At 31.6% G+C, this 22479-nt stretch overlaps 2 protein-coding genes across 5 annotated transcripts in view; both read right to left on the bottom strand.

The window, feature by feature from the left end:
• Positions 1-8211, bottom strand: part of Cbl (E3 ubiquitin-protein ligase CBL) — a 47017-nt gene extending 38806 nt beyond the window's left edge. For all 3 annotated transcript variants that reach the window (XM_029321641.2, XM_085485742.1, XM_029321642.2), the window contains exon 1: positions 7048-8211. In XM_029321641.2, coding sequence (XP_029177474.1) covers positions 7048-7670 — 623 coding nt within the window. In that variant the 5' untranslated portion in view covers positions 7671-8211. The remainder of the gene's footprint in view (positions 1-7047) is intronic.
• Positions 8212-9124: 913 nt separating this feature from the next.
• Positions 9125-22420, bottom strand: LOC114945424 (Glycerol kinase 2). 2 transcript variants are annotated; one of them, XM_029321643.2, is made up of 12 exons: positions 22173-22420; positions 18774-18971; positions 14055-14134; positions 13149-13407; positions 12762-12979; positions 12160-12372; positions 11976-12086; positions 11599-11855; positions 11024-11229; positions 10771-10914; positions 10538-10624; positions 9125-10240 (listed from the first exon to the last, which is right to left on the bottom strand). In XM_029321643.2, exons 2-12 carry the CDS (start codon positions 18946-18948, stop codon positions 10143-10145), a joined length of 1848 nt encoding a protein of 615 aa, XP_029177476.2. In that variant the 5' UTR covers positions 18949-18971; positions 22173-22420; the 3' UTR covers positions 9125-10142. The 2 variants fall into 2 exon arrangements, with proteins under 2 accessions (XP_029177476.2, XP_029177477.2); XM_029321644.2 differs by lacking the exon at positions 22173-22420 and adding an exon at positions 19239-19599.
• Between the last annotated feature and the right edge of the window lie 59 nt (positions 22421-22479).

Below are 22479 nucleotides of genomic sequence, written 5' to 3'. Positions count from 1 at the left end.
AAAAATATATTTAAATATAATTATAAATATAATATATATAAATATATATATAATTATAATTAAAAATAAATATTTTTAAAGATATAAATAAATATATGTCAATATATTTAAAAATTTATATTTAAATTTTTTTAATATGATTTATAATTGTAATTAAAAAGAAATATATTCAAAAATATAAATAAATAATATTTAAATATATTTAAAAATTTATATTTAAATTTAAATTGTTGCATATATATTTAAATATTTAGAAAAATGAAAAAAAAATAAAAAATAGAATCAGAAATTCCATTGTTGATCCTGGAATAAAGAATAATGCCGAGCGAAATATTTGAATAATATAATTTTCCCGAAATCTCGCTCCCTGTCTCGTTTTTTGATATTATCAGGATCTGCTTGCGGTCTCTGATACTGCAAACCGCAAAGTTTGACCGAGACCGGATAGAGCATCCTCTCTGCCATTTATTTTATCCGCCGAATGCATTAAATCGCGACGTCGCGGGTCAAGCACATTGACGTCAGAGAACAGCGCCCTCTCTCCTTCGACTTTCCGAAAGTAACACCCGAACATATATGTTCTCCAAGAACGGCACATGTTACATATTTACAAAACACACGCGCATAATTTTTTCTCTATTTTTACCTCGACAAAAATATTGAATGAAAATATATATTGTACGGAGAATTCGCGCAAGTTACGTGTGATAAAAGTGACGTTAAATGTGTATTATACAAACTTTAAAAAGAAAATATTTGCTCTCTCTTTTGCCGCCCACGGTTACAAACATAGATTATTTTAATAATTTAATAATATTAATAATATATTTAATATTTAATAATATTAATATTAAAAATACTACAATAGATATAATAATATAAAAAAGGACAAAATGAATAATAAGATTAAAAACATTGCAAACGTAGATAATAATATTTAAAAAATGACAAAATGTCACGAGAAAATTCGATTGTCTATTTTCGACATTACGGATGATGAGAGAAACTGATTGTCGATTATGACATATTAAATTTGTTAGCAAAATAATTTGATACACACTGAAAGAAACATTTGAACTTTTCAACTATATATTATTTTGTTAATTGAACGTAGAAAAATATTATATTTGAATTAAATATATGACAAAATGTATATATATTTAATTTAAATACTATATGTTGATTTATTCTAACAAAATAGTAATATGGTTTAAAAGTTTAATCAAGTTCACAAATTTTTTTTCAGTGTACTCTACGTAGAGTGAATTCTACGAAATTCTTTTTCGCGTGAAAATAATGTAAAATATTCAACAGCCCTATTTTGCGATCGCTCACTTTTTTCCTCATCGTGACGTTTACACGAACTGAATGACTATTTATTAATATTCTCTGTCACGACACTTAATTCATTGAAAAATGATTTTAGTAATAAATAGCGTGGACTATTTTGCAAGATGTCAAAAGATGAATATAATTGACTTGTTATGATACGTCATTCTTAGAAACAGTGACGTCATTTTTTTAAAATGTTTAAGGAAAAAAAACATTTTAATTATATCACGATATAAAAATAAAGGGAATATACATGATAAAAAGAGAGAGAAAGAGAGAATTGCGAATAATTCAAAACATTCCAGTCCTGTTTTTTTTATATGTTATGACCCGAATTCTTAAATTTTTCAGTATACATTAGGAAATATCATGAAAGTATTTACATTGAAATTAATTATTGTTGATTCTAATTAAGTCGATTTATAAGTACACATTACTCATTTGGAGTAATTATGTATACTTATAAACTTAGAATTAACAATAATTTTAATAATTAACTCTAAATTCGAGAATAGACAAATATTTTTTCATTTCTTTCTTCCTCAATCTCAAATGTCTACAGGATGTTTCAAATATAGAGATCAGTAGTACATTATTGTATTCCTCGTAAAAGAAAACAATTGACATACATACATATTATATGTATTATCCTTTAATATGTATTTTTTAATTTTTAATTAACAAGAATATAAACCTCCATATATTAAAAGAACTCGAATAATATTATAATAAACAGGCTATGTGAGCCGATGCGGATGTTTGTACGTTATTAATATTATTAATTATTTAAAGAATCTTTTAAAGAATAATTTAAAATTAATTTAAAATTCATTTTAAAATAATTTTAAATTAATTTTATTATTATTTTTTTTAAAGAAATACAATAGCACTAGTCTCCACCTAAGTACAGAACATCCTGTCTCATTTCAAGCACGACTTCTTTCTCGCTAAATAAATAAAAAAAAAAGGAAAAAGTAAAGAACAGGGTATTTTCTCGTAAAAATAAATAAATAAATTCTTGATTTCCTCGCCCTCCCTCTTTCTTCTCGCGCGCGCGCGAATTCTCGATACGTCATCACCTTGCTTGCGCGTCGCACGTGCAGGCAAGCACGGCTTCCGCTCGATAAAACGCATTCTCTCTCTCCCGCTATCGCTCTCTTTTCTATAGAATCCACACGACTCGTGCATGCGTGTGCACACGAGTGTACGTGTCCCGCTTTTCGGTGCACGATAATAATGTCAATATCAACGATAGACGTCCGGTGTTGTCCCGCTCGCTCGCACTCGCGGCTCTTTCTCTCCCGTCCTTTCGCGCCGATTTTAGGTTAGGTGCGTACACGTGTGCGAGTGCTGCACTCTTACGCGCCTTTTGTTATTTGGTTTTTTTCGCGCGTTCGCTCACAGTAGGAAAGTTTGTGTTTATACTTGTTAAAAACGGTCCCCGTGAAAACTTTTGCGGTAAATATTTAACACACTCATGTGTTAGTTTAATATATTGCAGTGTCGTGTGAACTTAAATTATTAAAACAATTGAAAAAAGGGGTAAAAATAACACAATGTGTATCTATTTTTAATTTTACACAATAAATGTTCTGTTTTATTGGTGACAAGATTTATCTGATAAAATTTACAGAAAAAAATGTTGATTCTTTTATTTTATAATATAAGTGGGGATGAGATAAACTCTAAAATTAACATATTTTTAATTAATTTTTACATTAAAATAACTGTCAATTTTTTATACAAAATTTATTTTAAATTTTGAATTAAAGTTTTGCATTTATTTTGTGTTAAAATATTAACACAGTATTTGTGTCTCCATTTAACATATATCCATGTTATGTTAAATTCACACAAAAATTTCTGTAGACCGTTTCTGACATGTAATATCTGTTCTTAACACAAATTTTTCAACTGTGCTGATTAGAAGTTCGTCAAAATTTGTTTTTTTTCTAGCCCTGCCCTAGTTTAAAATAAAAGTTAAATATTCGCACAGAGATGTTTAAATTTAATTAAAAAATAATGTCATCATTTTGATACCTTCGAGCAAATAAATTTTTTTAAAGCAGCTAAAAATTGACTTTCAAGACTGAAAATTATAGAGGTGAAAAAGAAGATAACAAATGCAGCACATTTAAAAATCTATAGACACGTACACTAAATAAATAAAATTTGTTAAATTGACTAAAAAAACTTGACTAAATATTTTGTTGATTAAACATATAAAAATATTGAAATTCAATCTAACAAAACACGTATATTTGACTTCAATACTAATATATGTTCAATTAACAAAATAATAATTTAGTTGAAAAGTTTAGTCAAGTTGACAATTTTTTTAGTGTAGAAAAATTTTTAAATTTTTACATATTCTATTAATAATTGCTATTATTTTTAGATTATATAATTTGCACTTTTTTTCTGAAAAGTGAAATATGTACATATATTCAAGAACTCTCGATACAAGTTCCCAATTTAGCATATAAACGAGTAGGTACTGAATATGTTCGTATTATAAGTCTTCTATATAATAAGTAAACTAAAACTAAACGGATCAAATTTATGTCGGTTCTGAGAAATTGCAGCATATTTAATAACTGCACGAAATAGAGGTGTTACGTTAGTTTCGAAGTTACGTCAATTTTGGAATATCTTCTCTCTTAATATTATATTCACCGGAGAATTTATTTACTTGTCTTCGTTGTCACATAAATAATTAATTAATTGAAATTAATTTAAAGATCTAGTTTGATGTGTATCATTTATTAATAATTAAGCTTAATTCTTTATTATAATTAATTAATTAATATAAATTATTCTACATCTAGCATCTCTTACAACCTTACTTATTATAATTATTTTAAATAATTATTTAATATAATTATTTAAAAATCTTCATTTATTTAAAAAAATTTATTCATATTCAAAACGAATAATGAAATTTAAAAAGTTGATTCCTAATTTATATTAATTAATTCTTATATTTCCCTCTCAAATAAAATATATTTAAATAATAATTAAATAATAAAAAATTCTTAATTTATTACATATACACATCAAAATCGGAGAGCCTTATAAATTTCTACCTTATAAATCTCTCTCGAGCTTAGAAAAGTTGGACGAAAGTGTCAAGACTGAAATATTATTGTCGCAATAATTCTCGAAAGACTTTAAATCTCTTTTGCTCTTCGAACTTTCGCCCAAGTCGACGAACCCTTCTTTAACTTTGACGCAGGATATAATAAAGTTTCGAGGACAATATCAGAGAGAGAGAGGGAGCCGAAAACTTGCGCGAAAATTCGCAATGCTTGTAAAATATTAAGTTAGAGCTGTATCCTGTCTAATACCGCAGGATTCTCGTGACCGTGTAAAGTTCCTATGGAAGCCGATGGACTTTCCTTGTAGCCCGATAAATGTATGAATGAACGTAGTGGAAGCTTTGGACTCGCCGACCCTGAGAGAAACATCGCGCGAACATCGACAGCGTGTGTTTGTGAAAGATAAAAAAAGTGTATCATTTTTCAAATAGAATAAATCTTCCAAGTCTGTGTGATTTTGAGAGACTGCGAGAAACTTTTCGCGAAAATTTTCCCCGACCTTAGCTTACAAAAAATCTATCCCAAGAAATCATATATATTATTTTTTTATATTGTTAATATAATTCTTATTATTCATTTTTAGTATTAAATTCTACTACTATTATTTATTTACTTTAAATACTATTTTGTAACTATTTTTATATGATCTTTCTATTATTGATGTAATTATATATATATATATATATATATATATATATATATATATATATATTACTTTATTTATTAATATATAACTATTATTTTTTATATTATTAATATAACTCTGATTAATAATATAAACGTAATAAAAAAAATATTTGTGAAATATCGAAATCGAGATAAAACTTATCTTTCATTCAAGCTTTTATCATCCTTTTGAAAATGAATTGTGAAAGTTTTGCATTAAATGTAATACAGGCTCAGATCATTTAGAGATAAAATGTCATATTTTTTACGTTTAATAGTCTTTGAGAATTTTCAGATTCTGAAGTATCATGTTCAAAAATTTTATCACGGAATATCAAAAATTCCTAAGGTCTATCCTGTAGTAAAATATTTCAATTCCTTCGTCCCTTCCAACCATTCTTCAGCTTCCACAATTTTAATTGTCTCTCCTCTTTTCGAATATTTAAAGTTCTATATATATCGCGCATAATTTTACTTATAACTTTTTCCATATTTCCATATTATTTTAACCCATGTGTCAATGAATGATGGATATCTGAACGTTAAAACTGTATCGAAACTTTCTTCTCCATCCGAAATAAAATACAAAGGGCCTTTGTATTCGAAAAAACCTCGTGGAATATAATAGGAAAGAATGTTCGGTGTTCCGCAGGTAATATAAAAAAAATTGTCACAGAGTATAACGTGTCGAAATAAAAACGCGATTAGTACCTGGGTATCCATTCATTGACGAAAATGTGAAAAATTATGCATTGAAAGAAGGGTTAAAAACTTGTCACTCCTGTCTATAACATCTGACATTTTGAATTATTATAGTTTTCTCACGTTCCCCTGATCTTTTTCCGTGATCCTCGTGTAAAAGGATTTTTCCAGGAACAATAATATAAGATCTATTCTTTACAGCTGAACCATGCAACTGCACTAACTTTACAGTTGACCTTTGAGTTTGTTCTCTATTGTTGCACTGATAAACTAATGCATATTGGTGCAATAAATTAAAATGAGACACGTATATTTTGTTTCACTCCAACTTACCGCAGCAGTGTGCATTTGTTCACCAATGTAGCAATAAAGAACAAATCCTTTTTATCTTTGGGTTTGTTCTGTTGCTGCACTAGCAATACTAAGGAATTAGTGCACTAATGTAGCAATACTAATGAATGCATACTGGTGCAATAAAGAATAAATCCTTTATCTTTGGGTTTGTTCTCTATCATTGCACTGATAAATTAATGCATGCTGATGCAAGAAGTTAAAGTGAGACAAGTATATTTTATTTCACTCCAACTTACTGCACCAGTGCATTAGTTTACTAGTGCAGCAATAGAGAACAAACCCAAAAATAAAAAGGATTTGTTCTTTATTGCTACATTGGTTGAACAAATGTACACTTTAACTAAAATCTTGGGTTCTTTATTACTGCACTGATGAACTAGTATAATAAGTTAGAGTGAGTATATTTTGTTTTACTCCAACTTACTGCATCAGTGTGCATTAGTTCACCAATGTAGCAATAAAAAACAAATCCTTTTTATCTTTGGATTTGTTCTTTGTTGCTGCACTGATGAACTAGTGCATGCTGATGTGATAAGTTAAAGTGAAACAAGTATATTTTGTTTTACTCTAACTTATGGTTTCAGTACAGCAATAGAGAACAAACCCAAAGATAAGGATTTATTCTCTATTGTTACATTGGTGAACACTAGTGCACACTTTAACTAAAATCCTATTTATCTATGGGTTTGTTCTCCATTGCTGAAGTGATCAACTAGTGCATACTGATGCAATAAGTTAAAGTGAGGCAAGTATATTTTGTTTTCTCTAACTTACTGCACTAGTTCACCAGTTTAGCAATAAATAACAAACCCCGTTTTAGAGATAAACTCTAGACTAGTGCAACCAGTTGAGCTAGAAAAATCAGATCCATCGAAGAAGACAGGACACCACATACCTGTTCCCGAAGCGCTCCCTCCAAAATTCCGCCGCGTCGGCCTTGGTGATGCGAAACTGATCGCCGGCGAAGACCCCGTTGGGGAAGATCGCCTTGAGCTCGGACAGCATGTGGCTGAAGACCAGGCTGAGCTTGGTGAGATTACGGCGATAGTGTGACGTCTCGTCGAACATCTTCTCCTTGCCCTCCTTGAACAGCTTGATCGCCTGCTTGCACTTCCGCATCAAGTTGTTGATAAAGACGCAGAAGTGCTCGTTCCCGTGCAGGACCTGCATCCGGTCCTCGTACTTGCTGTAGATCAGCCGTAATCGCTGATAGGTGTCCGGCAGGATGTCGAGGATGAACGGGGGCGAGTTCTTCAGGTTCATCCGCTGATGCTGGCACAGCTTCACCACCTTATCCATCAGCTTCCAGGTCTTGTCCAGGGTACGCTTGTCCGTCGACAGCTTAGGCGGCGTCATCGCGTCCGCGAAGCGGCCCTGGAGCTTCTGGATGATCGAGCCGACGGAGTGGACGGCGCGAGCGCGGCTGCTGTGTCCGGACGACGACATCTTGACGGACACGGACGTGCGTGCGTGCGTAATATCTCTTCCTCGTTCCTCTGCCCGCGCTCTCGCAAGCATATATATGCACAGACACACACACGGCCACAAAACACTGTCACACACACATATATATTATATATATATGCACGAGCACTCGTTCCTCTTCCTCTCTCTCTCTCTCTTTCTCTTCTTCTTCTTCTTTTTCTTCCTCTTCTTTGATCTTACACCCTACGAAGAAGAGCACGACGGTGACGTTGTTAATACTCGAGCTTAACCCGTGCACGCACACATACGGCACCGCTGCTGCTCGTCGGGAGTACGAACAGCGTCGTCGCGCAGCATATCTACCTCTCTCAACGGGACGCGGCCGCGGCCACGAGAACGTTCCCGCGGAGCCACGGGATGCAGCAGCAGCAGCACCGGAACCTCGCGCGATACCGCATCCTAATTTATCTCACTTGGCCACGCGCGCGAGCACATACATATACACGTACGCGCGCGTACATTATTATATTATATACGTGTACGTAGACGGGCGGCGGGAGAGAGAGAAACGCGGCGACGAGGCCCTCCACGGGGAGCTCCTCCGGATGTGCTCCACGACGACTCGCGGCGACTATCGATGATACTGACGCGAACTGGCGATTCTTCGTGACAGGCCGGAGCGCGGCGGCGCCGTAATTCGCCGAGTCGCCGCCAGGTGGCGCCGCCGCGCCTGCGCGCGCGATTCGAAACGTCAAATGTCAAACGTCAAACTCGCGCCCCACGTGGTCCCGCGCGTAAAATCTTTTTTTTTTTTTTTTTTTTTTCGTTTAAAATTTTATTCTCTCGTACGGAATATTCTTGAGATTTATAATTTATATCTTGACATTTATATTCGTGGGAAAAATGTTGTAGATACTTCATTCGTTTAAAATTATTCTTGCGTGAAATTTTTTAAGATTTACAATTTATATTTGTCGAGAAAAAATATATATATTGCTCTTGCTTGGAATTTTTTCAGACTCGAAATTTATATATCTCGAGGAATAAATATAGATATTTCAGCGAAAATATTTGTCGGCATAACAAAAATTAATTAGAAGATAATTTATATTTAAAAATTTATAAATTATATTTTGCGTGATTTAAATGACAAATTTTGTCTTCTATAGAAGAACATTTATTCTATTTTTTTCTCGACTCGAAATTTATGAAATTTTGACAGAAAAATATTTGTCGGTATAATGAAAAATTATTTTGAGCGATTAACGAAAAATATTCGTCAGCATAACAAAAGTAAATTATTTTACGAAAGACAGAGTTTTAGACACTACTTTAGATTTTTAATTTCTTTTTAACAAAAAAACACTTCACATGTGTTTCATGTCAATCAAGATTGTAGATCTGTATCTTTAATACTAATAATAAAAGCTTGCTTTCTATCATTATCAGTGTTTTCATTATTTGGATAAAATCTAAATAATTATCTAGCGGGAAAACAATCGCTTCTCTTCCTATCTTAACTTAAATTATCAAAGTTAACATATCGCTTTTTTTATTTTAGATAAAACAACTTTATTTTCTTGAAATTACTTAAAATTATGTTTAGTCTACATCAAGTACATATTGAACTTAAAACTTCGCTACAGTGAGCAAATTTTACACTTATCAAGAATGCATTCAAAGTATTGAATAACTCAAACACTATGTTCAAGAATCCATTCGGACTTTAAAAAAATATATAAATGCATTCATGACGTTAACAATTTAACAATAAAAGATGTAAAATTCGCATCACAAAAAATCACGAGTGAAACAGGAGATACCTATATTAATATACATAATATAAAATTTTATACAAATAGATTTTTTTACACAATAAATAATAAAAAAGAATAGGAGGGATCGTACATGATAAAGTAAACTTATAATATTCTACAGATATCACTCTGCAATATTATTATTACAAATAATGTAAAATTAAATTGTGTCGAGAGAGATATAATAGTGAATTCGATTGGATGCACTGTAGTGTGCATTAATGCATATGTTACTGTACACAAATTTACAATAGAATAAATAATGAAAAGAGCAAAATAATTATAGTTGTGTGTGTACGACTTATTATTATCATTACTCATATTGAACCAATAATATTAGTTCTTACTATTAATTATTTATGACATCGTAAATTTGTGTGCAATAACTTTTAATGTACACCAGTGCATTCAACTGCATTTAAGTGTACATTATGACGATTTTTATTTACTGCAGTAACTGCACTATTGAACTTGCAAGCTTGGGAAACCAGAGACCAAGATATATTTTATTTTGATTTTATCGAATATAGTGCGTTGATAAGGCGCACTGAAATCTATAGAATGCATCTCTAATCCACAGTAATTTTTATCTCTCTAATTATTTCGTAATACATTACTCATCGACATACGCATTACTTACGTGCATCAGTTGAGCAAGTTTGAAATGTCACTTTGCTATATTTTCTTCTGGAATCAGGACTATCTGACAACTAGAGTAACTTTGTGCTTCGACAGTGTTAATTTGCTGTCACCGGTTCACTATATAATGACTTAATTGCAACAGAATGAAACTTGTCATAATAAAACAGGTCGCAGGAATGGATGCTAGTATGCAGTATCTTTCATCTGAAACATTAAATAAATAAATAAATAAATATATTGCATGTATAATTGTACAATTTATGTGAAACAATATAAGAACGATTTATATATTTGTTATTATCGAATATTATCAAAAATTATAAACAACTTTTCAATTTAATATGTTTAAAAATTTGAAGCATATTATTTTCTTATAAAAAATTAGAATTAATCTCTGCAAAGTTAATCTATACAAATAATCATTATTGTATCTTAATTAATTGACACAGTAGCTTTAATTATATTATTTCGGATCTTTTTGTACAACGGTTTTACACTTACCTGTCATTTGATCAGACTTCTTCACTGTCGCCCAACCTAAGCTTCTTTCTACCGCCATTTTCCATTTTTTGTATCTCGCGTCCCTCTCTATGAAAGAAAAGAAAATTGTAACTATCGCATTTTTATTTTCTATAGAAATTATAAAATATATATTATAAAGAAGATATAATTATATATTTATAGAAAAATAAGTTGTGAAGAATTTAAATTCTTTAGCTCGAAAACTCATCTACCTTCCGGCGTGGTGGTGGGCAAAAAAGTATCAGTCGGCACTGTTTCCACTTCCTCGCCTTCCAGGTCCCAAACATCTATCCCTTCAGCGTGTCCTGCGGCCATCGCTACGCCTAGAGCCGTCATATCAGGCAAAGTCGACCTAACTGGACACATATCAAGATATAAGTACAATTAATAATATTCAGAAAAAATAAAATAGAAATAAAAATAAAAATTAAGTATTATTACATAATTTACAATTAATACACTTACATACTGGTGTACCACACAAATCGGCCTGCAGTTGCATAAGAAGATTATTGGTCGACATCTTGCCATCCGTATTTAATTTTGTTAATGGAAATCCGCAATCCTTGTGCATCGCCTCGAGGATATCTCTGGTTTGAAAACAGACCGCTTCAAGGGACGCTCTGATTATGTGTTGCTTCGTGGTAAACGCGGTAAGCCCGCAAATTATCCTGGAAAGAAAAAACATTTTTCTCAAACCCATATATATTTCATAATTTACATATTTTATATTTTATTCTATATTTATGTATTATTTTTTAAATATATGTAATATTTTATATCATTTATATTTATATCATATAATGAATTAATAAAATGTACACATGTATACATTACTAATAAATATATTATATATATATATATTTTTTCTTTTTTTACTAATTCATCCAGGATTAAAATCCTTCAAATAAACAAGATATTTTAAATGCATCCATTAAATTAACTATTAAATATATTTAAAAAATATATATAATATTTCAGTTTTTAAATCTGAAGGGAATAAGAAAGAAAAGGGAAGAATTTGAATAATGTTTGCCCACCCTCTCGCATCCTTTCGCCAGTAAGGTGCATACAATCCGGTAAAGGCGGGCACAAAATATACGTCTCCCGTGCTAAATACGCTTTGCGCCAAGTGTTCGCTTTCATGGACGTCTTTTATGAGCTTCATGTTGTCCCGCAGCCATTTAATAGCCGCACCTGCAACCGCGACAGAGCCTTCCAGCGCATAGACAGGTGGGCTTTTCGGACCCAGCTGATATGCGACGGTCGTAACCAGTCCATGAGAAGAGTATACTCTCTGGAAAAAAATTAAAAGGATAATAATACGACCGATAGGCATTTTAATAGAGTTAGAGAAGCGTGTTGCTGGTCAAATAAAATATTTTCCATGAATATTTCAATATTATGTAATACATACGGTATGTCCTGTGTTACAGAGTAAGAAGCAACCGCTTCTGTACGTGTTTTTCGCTTGTCCTTTCTTCAGGCAATTTTGCCCTACCAAAGCTGACTGTTGGTTCCCTAAAATCTGATGACAGAAGCAGATGTAATAAAAGAATGCGCGTTATCTCTACCTCGATATCATTTCTTATTTTACTTACACCAGATATGGGGATGCCAGACAGATCGGGGAACGAGATTTTGCCGTATATCTCGGAGCTACTCCTGATCTCCGGCAACATTTGCATAGGAATGTCGAAATATCTGCACAACGTGGGATCCCAAGACAGCGTCTCTATATTCATCAACATCGTCCTCGACGCGTTCGTCACATCGGTGATGTAAAGTCCACCGTCTTTGCCCCCAGTCAAATTCTACAACGACGTTCTAACATTAATTTCTATTTTCTTCGAGGAAAACGAGAATCGAAAGAATTTGCCTCTCAAAATCATTATTTATCCAGAATGTGAAATGACGAGGTAGACTCTTTTAATATGCAACATATAATTCAATTGTCATCTGATATTAACAAGAATTTCACTTTAAAGCTCTTGGCTCCTCACCATATTAAAACACTAAAAATTCTTAGAAGCCATGTTTAAATAAAAAAAATTTAAGAAAAAATATTTCGATGAAACATCACTTCAGATGGTTTTAGCAATAATGTGTTTTGAGCCTTAATGTCAAATGTAACGGATGTTATAATTAATTCGATAATCCAATTACAGGCTCGATTCGCGCGTAATATTCCTTTGTCACGCACCCAAATGACCCAGGTATCTACGGTTCCCACTTTGCAGCGCCTCTCGCGAATTGCCTTCCTGACAACCGGCAGATTATCCTTCAGCCAACGAATCTTCAAAGCGGAGAAGTACGGACTGACAGGTAGACCGCACAGAGGTTTCAGATGATTCTTGCTCTGATCCGGGAACTTTGCTATGATCTGGTCCACCATCGCGTCGGTTCTGATGTCGGACCACACTGAAAGCAAACGGTCTCTTTTCAGGAAGCTGATTTCAGCTGATTTTTTCAGATAAATAAATTAATCTAGACTTTTTTGAAATCGATTTATATGATTTTTCAGATCTTCCTTTTTCAGGGCAAAAATTAGATTTAAATTATTATTATGAAAAGAAGACTGTGTACTCACCAATAGCGTTATAAAGGGGTTCGCCGGTGATTGCGTCCCATGTTACTGTGGTTTCTCTCTGATTGGTGATACCCACTGTGACAATTTCCTCGATCTTCATCCCCAATTGGTTTAATTTGAGTTTTACGCCGCTGATGCAGGTTTTCACCGCTAGAATGATCGATTTGGAATCCAGCTCCACCCATCCCTCCTGTGGACTGATTTGTTCGATATCTACTTGATGAGATGTCACCTCCACGACGTGCTTCGCGTTAAATACCTACGAATAGAATTCTTATTTTAAAATAATAATTATTAAAATTAATTGACTGAGATCTAATTGTCAATATTTAAAAAATGTGATTTCTTTATATAGTATTCTAGAAAATGTCTATTAAGAAAATGTATAGTAAATATACATAAAATTAGTTCTATTTTTTTTTAATTTAAATTTAAAATCAATAAAATTTTCCTATGTATCCTATTCTATAATTTTAATTAGAAATTATAAATAACTTTATAATTTCGAATTCTATAATTTTCAAGAATAATATTTAATAAAAACTGTCTATATAAAAAACATTCAAAAATAAATTTTACTCATAAATACTAGGAACAATATAATTAATAAGAAAAATTTTATTGAAAACACAATATTAAACTATAATTCATTAGATTAGAAGTACATAGGCCCGGTTTCACCAACGCGAGTTAATCTAATCGGTCGATTAACTCTAATCAACCGATTAGATTAACTCTATATATAATTATTTACTACGATGAAAGCCACAATGTTTTTCGTTCTCAAGTTCTCGTTTACATTTTAAACTTGAGTAAGTATACAAATATGTAGAAGTATGGAAAATTATAATATTGAAATTCTGTGATAACGCGCGTTATATCGGACAGATATATTTTATATCTCACCACAAAACGAACTGTCCGTGTGCCGACATCAATTACGCCAACAAGGGGTCCTAATTTTCTTGTTATACCCGGACTCGTGTCTGAAAAAGAGAAAAAATTCTTTTAAATAAAAATGCTCAAATAAAACGACTGATGATAGTCTAAAAAAATAAATACGAAGAAAAAGAAACAAAAAAATCCGTCTATTATACATGATAATTTATAAGCTATTAGAAACTTGAAAGAAACGCGCGAGTTATCATCCTGGTTACATAAAACTGGTTACAAAAAATTTATGTGGATCATAAAGTGAGAACCTTGTATTTATGCATTCTATTTATTAGCTTACAATAATAGATGCATTCTTTTTTTTTAATAATTAGATTCGTGAAAATTCATTGCGTTTCTAATTTATATCGATTTTATATTATTATATATGATATATAATTATATTATGATATATGATATAATATCATATATAATATTTTATGATATATAATGTAATATGATATTATTTTTTTATTAATTAAGACTTTAAAAAAGATTTAAAAGATTTTTAAAAATTATATTATATTAAAATAATATTATATATTAAAACATATATTGTTTATATCTAATTTATATCTTTAAAGATTATTAAAATGAATATTAATAACTATATGAAAAATAAATTAAAATATTTTTCTTATATTGTTCTTCTCGATTTTATATTGTTATATTGTAATATTTTATGATATATAATGTAATATGATACGATATGATATGATATTATTTTTTTATTAATTAAGACTTTAAAAAAGAATTATATTAAAATAATATTATATATTAAAAAATATATTGTTTATCTAATTTATATATCTTTAAAGATTATTAAAATGAATATTAATAACTATATATATGATTGAAAAATAAATGAAAATATTCTTCTTATATTGTTCTTCTCGTCTCTTACTGTTAGCTTGCATAACTGTTTCGTGGATCGATAAGCAATTATTTTCACCCTTCTAACTCACCCTTATGTATATTTGTCTCCCGCGTCATCACGTTAAGCTATAACGATACGCGAAGCTGTATCGCGTGCGTAACGTAAGCGCGGCCCGTCTTGAATGAAATCGGTCACATGGCGAGAATCGTGACGTCATTTTTCGTACCGAAACTGCGCGCGCCCGCGCGATTAATCGACGAGGGAACTTGCACCGCTCTACATGCGTCATTGCAATGTGCAAAATATTTTTATATTTTCTCGAAAAATGCATGTATATATTTTTGAATTTATATGTGAGAAAAATATAAAATATAAATATTATAAATATTGGCTACAATAAAAAATGACTGACATGCGTCATCGCAATATGCAATATATTTATATATTTATTTTAAAAAATATATATAAATATATTTCAAAATATATTTTTCAAAATTTATATATATGAAAGAGAGTACAGATATCAAGCTTAATAAAAATTTTTAAAATTATTATAATTGAGAAGTTATCTGATTCCTGTGTAGCTTTAAGAGCTATCCAGAAAAAATCTCAAAGAATTTTAAATTTCTGAAAAAGTTAATCTACAAAGAATTGGAAAATCTATGGAACTTTATTATTTTTAATATAAGTATGCTGTCTTCTAAGCTGGGCAATAGAGCCAAGGAAACGAAACGAAAAATTAATTAAACGGAACTGTATCTCAATTTGAGATCCCAAAGTTCCACATACAAATTAATTTCGAAACTTACATATGGAGAAATAAGCGAGAAAAATATAGGTCCGAAAAGTCGCTGAAGCGGGAATCGAACCCGCGTCTTTCACTTTCCGGGCGACTGCTCTTACCAACTAAGCTATTCAGACCCTTTCGATCCTATATTTTTCATTTGCCTTTTTAGTAGATGTTAGTAAATACCGCCGTGATTAGCCCAAGGCGTGAATAAACTCAGAAATAAATATTTTTATCGGCTCTCAATATAAATAATATAAGTATGCTGTCTTCTAAGCTGGGCAATAGAGCCAAGGAAACGAAACGAAAAATTAATTAAACGGAACTGTATCTCAATTTGAGATCCCAAAGTTCCACATATAAATTAATTTCGAAACTTACATATGGAGAAATAAGCGAGAAAAATATAGGTCCGAAAAGTCGCTGAAGCGGGAATCGAACCCGCGTCTTTCACTTTCCGGGCGACTGCTCTTACCAATTTATTTATATTGAGAGCCGATAAAAATATTTATTTCTGAGTTTATTCACGCCTTGGGCTAATCACGGCGGTATTTACTAACATCTACTAAAAAGGCAAATGAAAAATATAGGATCGAAAGGGTCTGAATAGCTTAGTTGGTAAGAGCAGTCGCCCGGAAAGTGAAAGACGCGGGTTCGATTCCCGCTTCAGCGACTTTTCGGACCTATATTTTTCTCGCTTATTTCTCCATATGTAAGTTTCGAAATTAATTTATATGTGGAACTTTGGGATCTCAAATTGAGATACAGTTCCGTTTAATTAATTTTTCGTTTCGTTTCCTTGGCTCTATTGCCCAGCTTAGAAGACAGCATACTTATATTATTTATATTGAGAGCCGATAAAAATATTTATTTCTGAGTTTATTATTTTTGTTTCCATCATTTCGAATTAAATTAAATTTATTATATTGTATAATTATCAAATTTTATTAAATTTTTCTCTTTCGATGGATTATTGTTGTTGTATTATTATTCTTTAGACAACATTTCTGTAGACATTTAGAAGTAAAAAATAACTGGAAGAAACTATGTATGCGTTACAATTTGAAAATTCGATAAAACGAGTCTTCGTATATCTGACCTGTTTAAGCTTATCATTTCTACTAAAAAAAATATCGTGCTTATTGCGGTATCTTAAATAAACCGGTTTAATCGCACACGCCTTCGACAATGTATACGTAATCAATTAATACCGCCTCTCAGAATTTTCTGCATCGCTCGTCACAATGATAAAATATATGCGTATGTATAGCTTTGTGACGAGATGTGACGTGATACTGCAATCTAAAAAAAATTCTCAATTAATTTTACCAAATTCCATATATGTGTATTTATATTTTCTTTTATATAAATTCTCAGAAATATATTTTTTTCTCCGTGATCCACATTTATGGAATTAATTTTCTATATAATTAATATTTTATAAAACTCTATACAATATTTATATATTCTCCCTTATAATAAATTTTACAAAATCTTTTTTTCTGTTATGTACATTTATTAATTCATTTTGCATTAATAATGTTTGTTAAATATTTATAATATCTAGAATTTAAAAATTCATATGTTACACGTGTGTTACTCCAAATTGTCGAAATTAATAAAAATGTAGCACGTGCGAAAGAAATTTCAATATTAATAATTCTTAGGTATATGATTTGTCGGAAGGAATATTTAAACATTATATATGCGATGCCACGTGTCGTTGTTTCTGGCAGAATTATTAGGTGACCGTGAAAATATTGGCACTTGTATACATACTTTCGTGTTAACGAATACGTGAGAAGTCTCTTCAGAGGAGCTCAAGGCTTTCTCTCTAATCTGCACTTTTTGCGCGCGCAAGTTTTTTCTCACGAATCGCAATTGAAGAAAAACACGAGAAAATTGCATTTAATAATAGCTTCGATCAAAATATCCCGTCTCCTTTCGAAAACAAGTAGTGATTTTCACTGCGTTTTGTTAGAGTTTATAGATTTTTCTTTGACGTTTGCGCGATAAAAGAACGTCGAACGTCACATTCGATTCTACTGACAACAATCTTTAATTAAACGAACAAAGTGTGTTTCTTTCATTCGACTTATACATTTATTAATTTATACATTTATTTTAATACTGCCTCTAATAAATCATTTATAAAAACACAAGTAGCAAATTAAATTTATTTGAAATTAATAATATTGATTTGATGTGAAAAATATTTATTTGATATAAGAAAATCTTTCTCGAAACATATCAACATTTATTTGTTTCTGTATTTATATTTATTTGTTTTTTTGTTAAATAAATGATTTATTAGTCAGTATTAAAATAAATATTCATTAATTTAATAATTTTTTCAGTGGTCGAATAAAAAAAATTATAAAAACAAACAATTAAAAAAAATTACAAGAAGGACGAGTCAAATTACTATGCATTCAGGTTTAGAGAAGTTACATAGTCATTCTTATCATTTGATTGTCATCGTGAACCGGCCACGTCTAAAGTCCAGAATACCATGCATCGTAGACTCGACTTTGAATTCCGATGTATTCATTATCGCATCAACAAGTCTGCATTTCAAGTTGGTTCAAGTCAGTCAAAAATGATTACGTATTGATCGATAATTATTGATACTTATTATATAATAATATCGCTGATTCCACGTGAATTCAATCTTCAAAGTCTGACGAGTCAACGACTTCTTAAATTTTTTTTTTTTTGCGATTATCGCGAGATTTCGTGAACTGTCAGTCAAACGTCAAACGTCAAACTCTTCCACGGCTTGCATTTGTAAGTCGTTTATCGCATACTGGGAAAAAATATATTGAATTCGAATAAATATTTATATCAATACTGCCAACTAAATCATTTATTTAAAACTAAGAATATTGATTTGATGTGATAAATATTTATCTGTTTCATATAAATAATTTATTAGGATTTATTGAAATAAATATTTATTAATTAAATAATTTCTTTTCAGTGCACAAACTCCGTTTATCCGTCATCCGCACTTAGAAAACACACTCACCTGTCTTCTTGTAGGAATAATACTTGAAGATACTCGTCTTTCTTCCGGTCTCCGACTGCTCCATCTCCATTTCCGGTCCGTTCGGGTAAGTCTCGAAGGAGCCTTCAGGTGTTCCACGTTCCTCGCTCCTCAAATCACCTTCGTTTCCATTCATCATGTCTTCTTCTCGTTCCATATAACTGATCCTTTCGGTGTCTTCTGATAACGAGGAAAAACAAACAATTTTTACTGATTTTTCTTGACTTTCGCTAGTGAAACCAAATAAACAGCCGAATAACGTCTTATATTATTATTTTACTTTTTATATTATTATTTTTTTATATTATTTCTTTTATATAATTTTTTTATATTATTATTTTTAATATTAATTTTTCATATTATTATTTTATTTTATTATTATTATTTTTATTTATTTTTATTATTATTATTACTTATTATACGTCTTATATTATTATTTCTCGTTACCGAACACGCCACGCACGCTGGTTTCCCGATAGAATGCAAGAATCGTCGCCGACCTGTCCGACAAGAGTCGCCTTGTTGCCCTTCCCTTGGTTCCCCCTCCTCTCCCTTCGAAGATATCGCGTGCTCGACTTAAAATCTGTCTCGTGTCTCGGTCCAACGTTTGCTTAGAATACGCCCATGAAGTCCACGTGGCCGCGCGATGTCAAGCAAATGTTAAAATCCGGAAGAGAAAAAAATGTTTTTTTTCGATGAACGGAGATTTCTAGAAAACTCTTACGTCTGTCAGTAACTTATCTTCTACGCATTTCAGCGATGAATATCTTTATAAAAAAAGAAATGTGCGTCAGAGTTAGACGCGGAAATAACTGACTTATGAAAACCTTTGCGTATGTTTATGCAAAATTGTTTATTAAATAATAATAAATAATAAATAATTTATATCTTACGAATAATACAACCCAAGTAGCAAATTAATGTCATTAGATGGCATTTTGACGTCTAATGATGTCAATGACCTTAAAATGACATATATGTTTTTTCGACTACGATTATTATTATTCAAATGCTGGAAGAGCAACATTTTTTAAAATTTTATCAATGAATTAAACACGGAACTAATTGACTCATGAAATATTGATGTATATGTATATGCAAAATTATTTTTTAAATAATAATATATAAATAATTTCTATCTCTTTCAAATAATAGCAAATTGATGTCATAGACGTCATGACGTCAAAATGACGTACGCTTACTATCTGTAAAGTTTCTGTAAAATTTGCAAAAAAAATAGAATTAATTTTGAGTAGAACGTGTTGTTATCGAGCTGCTGAAAAAGAGCAAAATTTTTTAAGATTTTTGGCAAAATAGATAGTCAAACTTCGCTTCCTCAGTCGTTCATTTAAATGACAAACAAGCAATACCGACCCGATTTTTTTTTTTTGTGGTTTCAAACCTGTACGCACGTGGTTTTCGAACTGAACGTGAGTACTGGATATGATGCTGAACAGAGACATCGTTATTATAAAGCGAAGAAGGCCGCATATATGCGTTCGTAGTTTTCCCTGGGAAGCATCAGACTACCCGTAAGCAGTATCGGCGATTCTCCCTTATATACGAAATGCATCGGACAAGAGCGCTATCGGGAAACACCGTAGTAAGGTGTGCACATTACGAGCTAGACTACGGAGCCCGAGATTTCGATATGCAGTATTCCAATAAATTCAATAAATATCCGGAAATTTTTGACGACGGTTATTCGGACCCGTCGAGGGACTTTTCATACAATTTTGCAATTATTTTGTTAAATAAATCGCAGCCAGGTATAAGGTAGCAACCGCCTAGCGGTCAAAGTGTCTAACTAAAGTGCATCGCGCAACCTGCATACAACGCGATGGCGTTGCAGTTCTCTTCGTGGCGCGGATATTCAAAGTGGCCGCTCGACAGAATCCCTCTTCGAGGATTAAAATTGTAATACAATTACAATAATGCTTCATTCGTTCCGCATTAATTACAATATACCCTTTTCTTCGCGTAAAAAAAGGAATAGTCTTTTCTTAATTTAAAATATCCCTTTTTTCCTGTATATTTGTGTCGATGTTGTTTTGTTTTTTTTTGTAAAATTTGTAAAAAAATTCTTCTCTGAATTAAATCAAATTATAAGACAATTATAATATATCTACTTCACTCCGCATTAATTACAATATATCTTTTTCTTTGAGAGAATATTCTTTTAATTTAATTTACAATATATTTCTTTTTTCCTTTATGTTTGTGTTGATCTCTTAATTATTTTGCAAAAAAAAAATGATAAAAAAAGGTCTCTGAATTAAATTACAATACAATTACAATATATTTTTTTCTCTGTATAAAAATATTCTTTTAATTTAGTTTACAATACATATCTTTTTTCTCATGTATCTGTGTTGATCCCTTATTTTTTTGCAAAATTTATTTTAAAAATTGTAAATAAACAAAATTTTATTGTAAAACAGAAAAAATTAAAGCGAATAAATCAATACATAAATACGAAAAAAGAATATATTGCAAACTAAAAGAATATTCTTATATATCTTTTTTTATTCTCGTAGCATTATGTAAATTGCATTATGTAATAGAAATAGTACTCTCCCCTCTCTCTTTCTCTCTCTCTCTCTCTGTTCTTTGTGATAAAAATATGCATTTATCTGCGATGCATCCGCGAAATTTCGAATTTGCGACAAAGATACAAAAGACGATAATTTGACACGAATAAACAATTGCATGCTGACAATGAGTGTTTATTTTAAATCGGAGAATTTCTTTAAGATTTGACTTTTACAAATAATCCCGATAAGATAATAGTAATTAAAACAGCAATCATTAATCGTTAATATAGGAAAAATTCTGTATAGAGAGGATATTAATTTCAATTTGTGTGAACAAATTATAAACCATTTTTAAAATTACCTCTTTAAAAACCAGCCAAATTAAGTAATGAGTAAAGAGAATTTTAGCACTTCACACATTTTTCTTGTTTTTTTTAAATATAAGGCACAACTCTCTCTCTCTCTCTCTCTCTCTCTCTCTCTTTAATTATGAAACTAGAAAAGAGGATAGAAAATCGGTTCAACCTGTCAGATAACTGTAAAATGTTTGTATACGTACTGATAAAAATTCCTCGGATTATTTCACGAGATCAAAAAAATTTTTTTATTACAAAACAATGAAATATTCGTGAATGGGAAACTTGAAAGAGAAGAGAGCAAAAAATATCTGAAATATGAGAGCAAGTGCCACGTGCTCTACATGAATTACACACACACACACACATATATATACACATATATAGAACGTGATGTCATTCCCGGCTAGATCGGCGGGAAAAGCCGGAAGCGGAAGTCTGTTTCTTCCCGGCAGGAATCGAAGACGAAGAAGCGGACTTTTTTTACTCACTCGAAGACCTTATATTCACTCTTGCACTCGTGAAATCGCGAGTCGCGCAGCCGGTGCGCCCTCGTTTTGCGACATCCCCGTCCACAGGATATTCCTCTTCCTCTTCCTCGTCGTCGTGGTCCGGGCTCCAGGACGAGAACGAACGGTATCCACCCTCCTGACGGGCGGTCGCGCGACAACCGAGTGAAAGAGACGCGCGTGTCTCACTCACTGCGGTGTGCCATGCTTCCCTCCCCCCTCCCTCTCTACCCCCTCGTCCAGCCTGCACAGCTGTCGTCTGCTGCACGCGCCATTGCTGCGCGCGCAA

Source organism: Nylanderia fulva, unplaced genomic scaffold (genome assembly GCF_048542155.1).
Source record: "Nylanderia fulva isolate GAGA-0341 unplaced genomic scaffold, ASM4854215v1 Scaffold39, whole genome shotgun sequence".
Classification (NCBI taxonomy): Eukaryota; Metazoa; Arthropoda; class Insecta; order Hymenoptera; family Formicidae; genus Nylanderia; species Nylanderia fulva.
The sequence above is the reverse complement of the archived record's forward strand: the minus strand, read 5'-3'. Positions and strand labels throughout refer to the sequence as shown.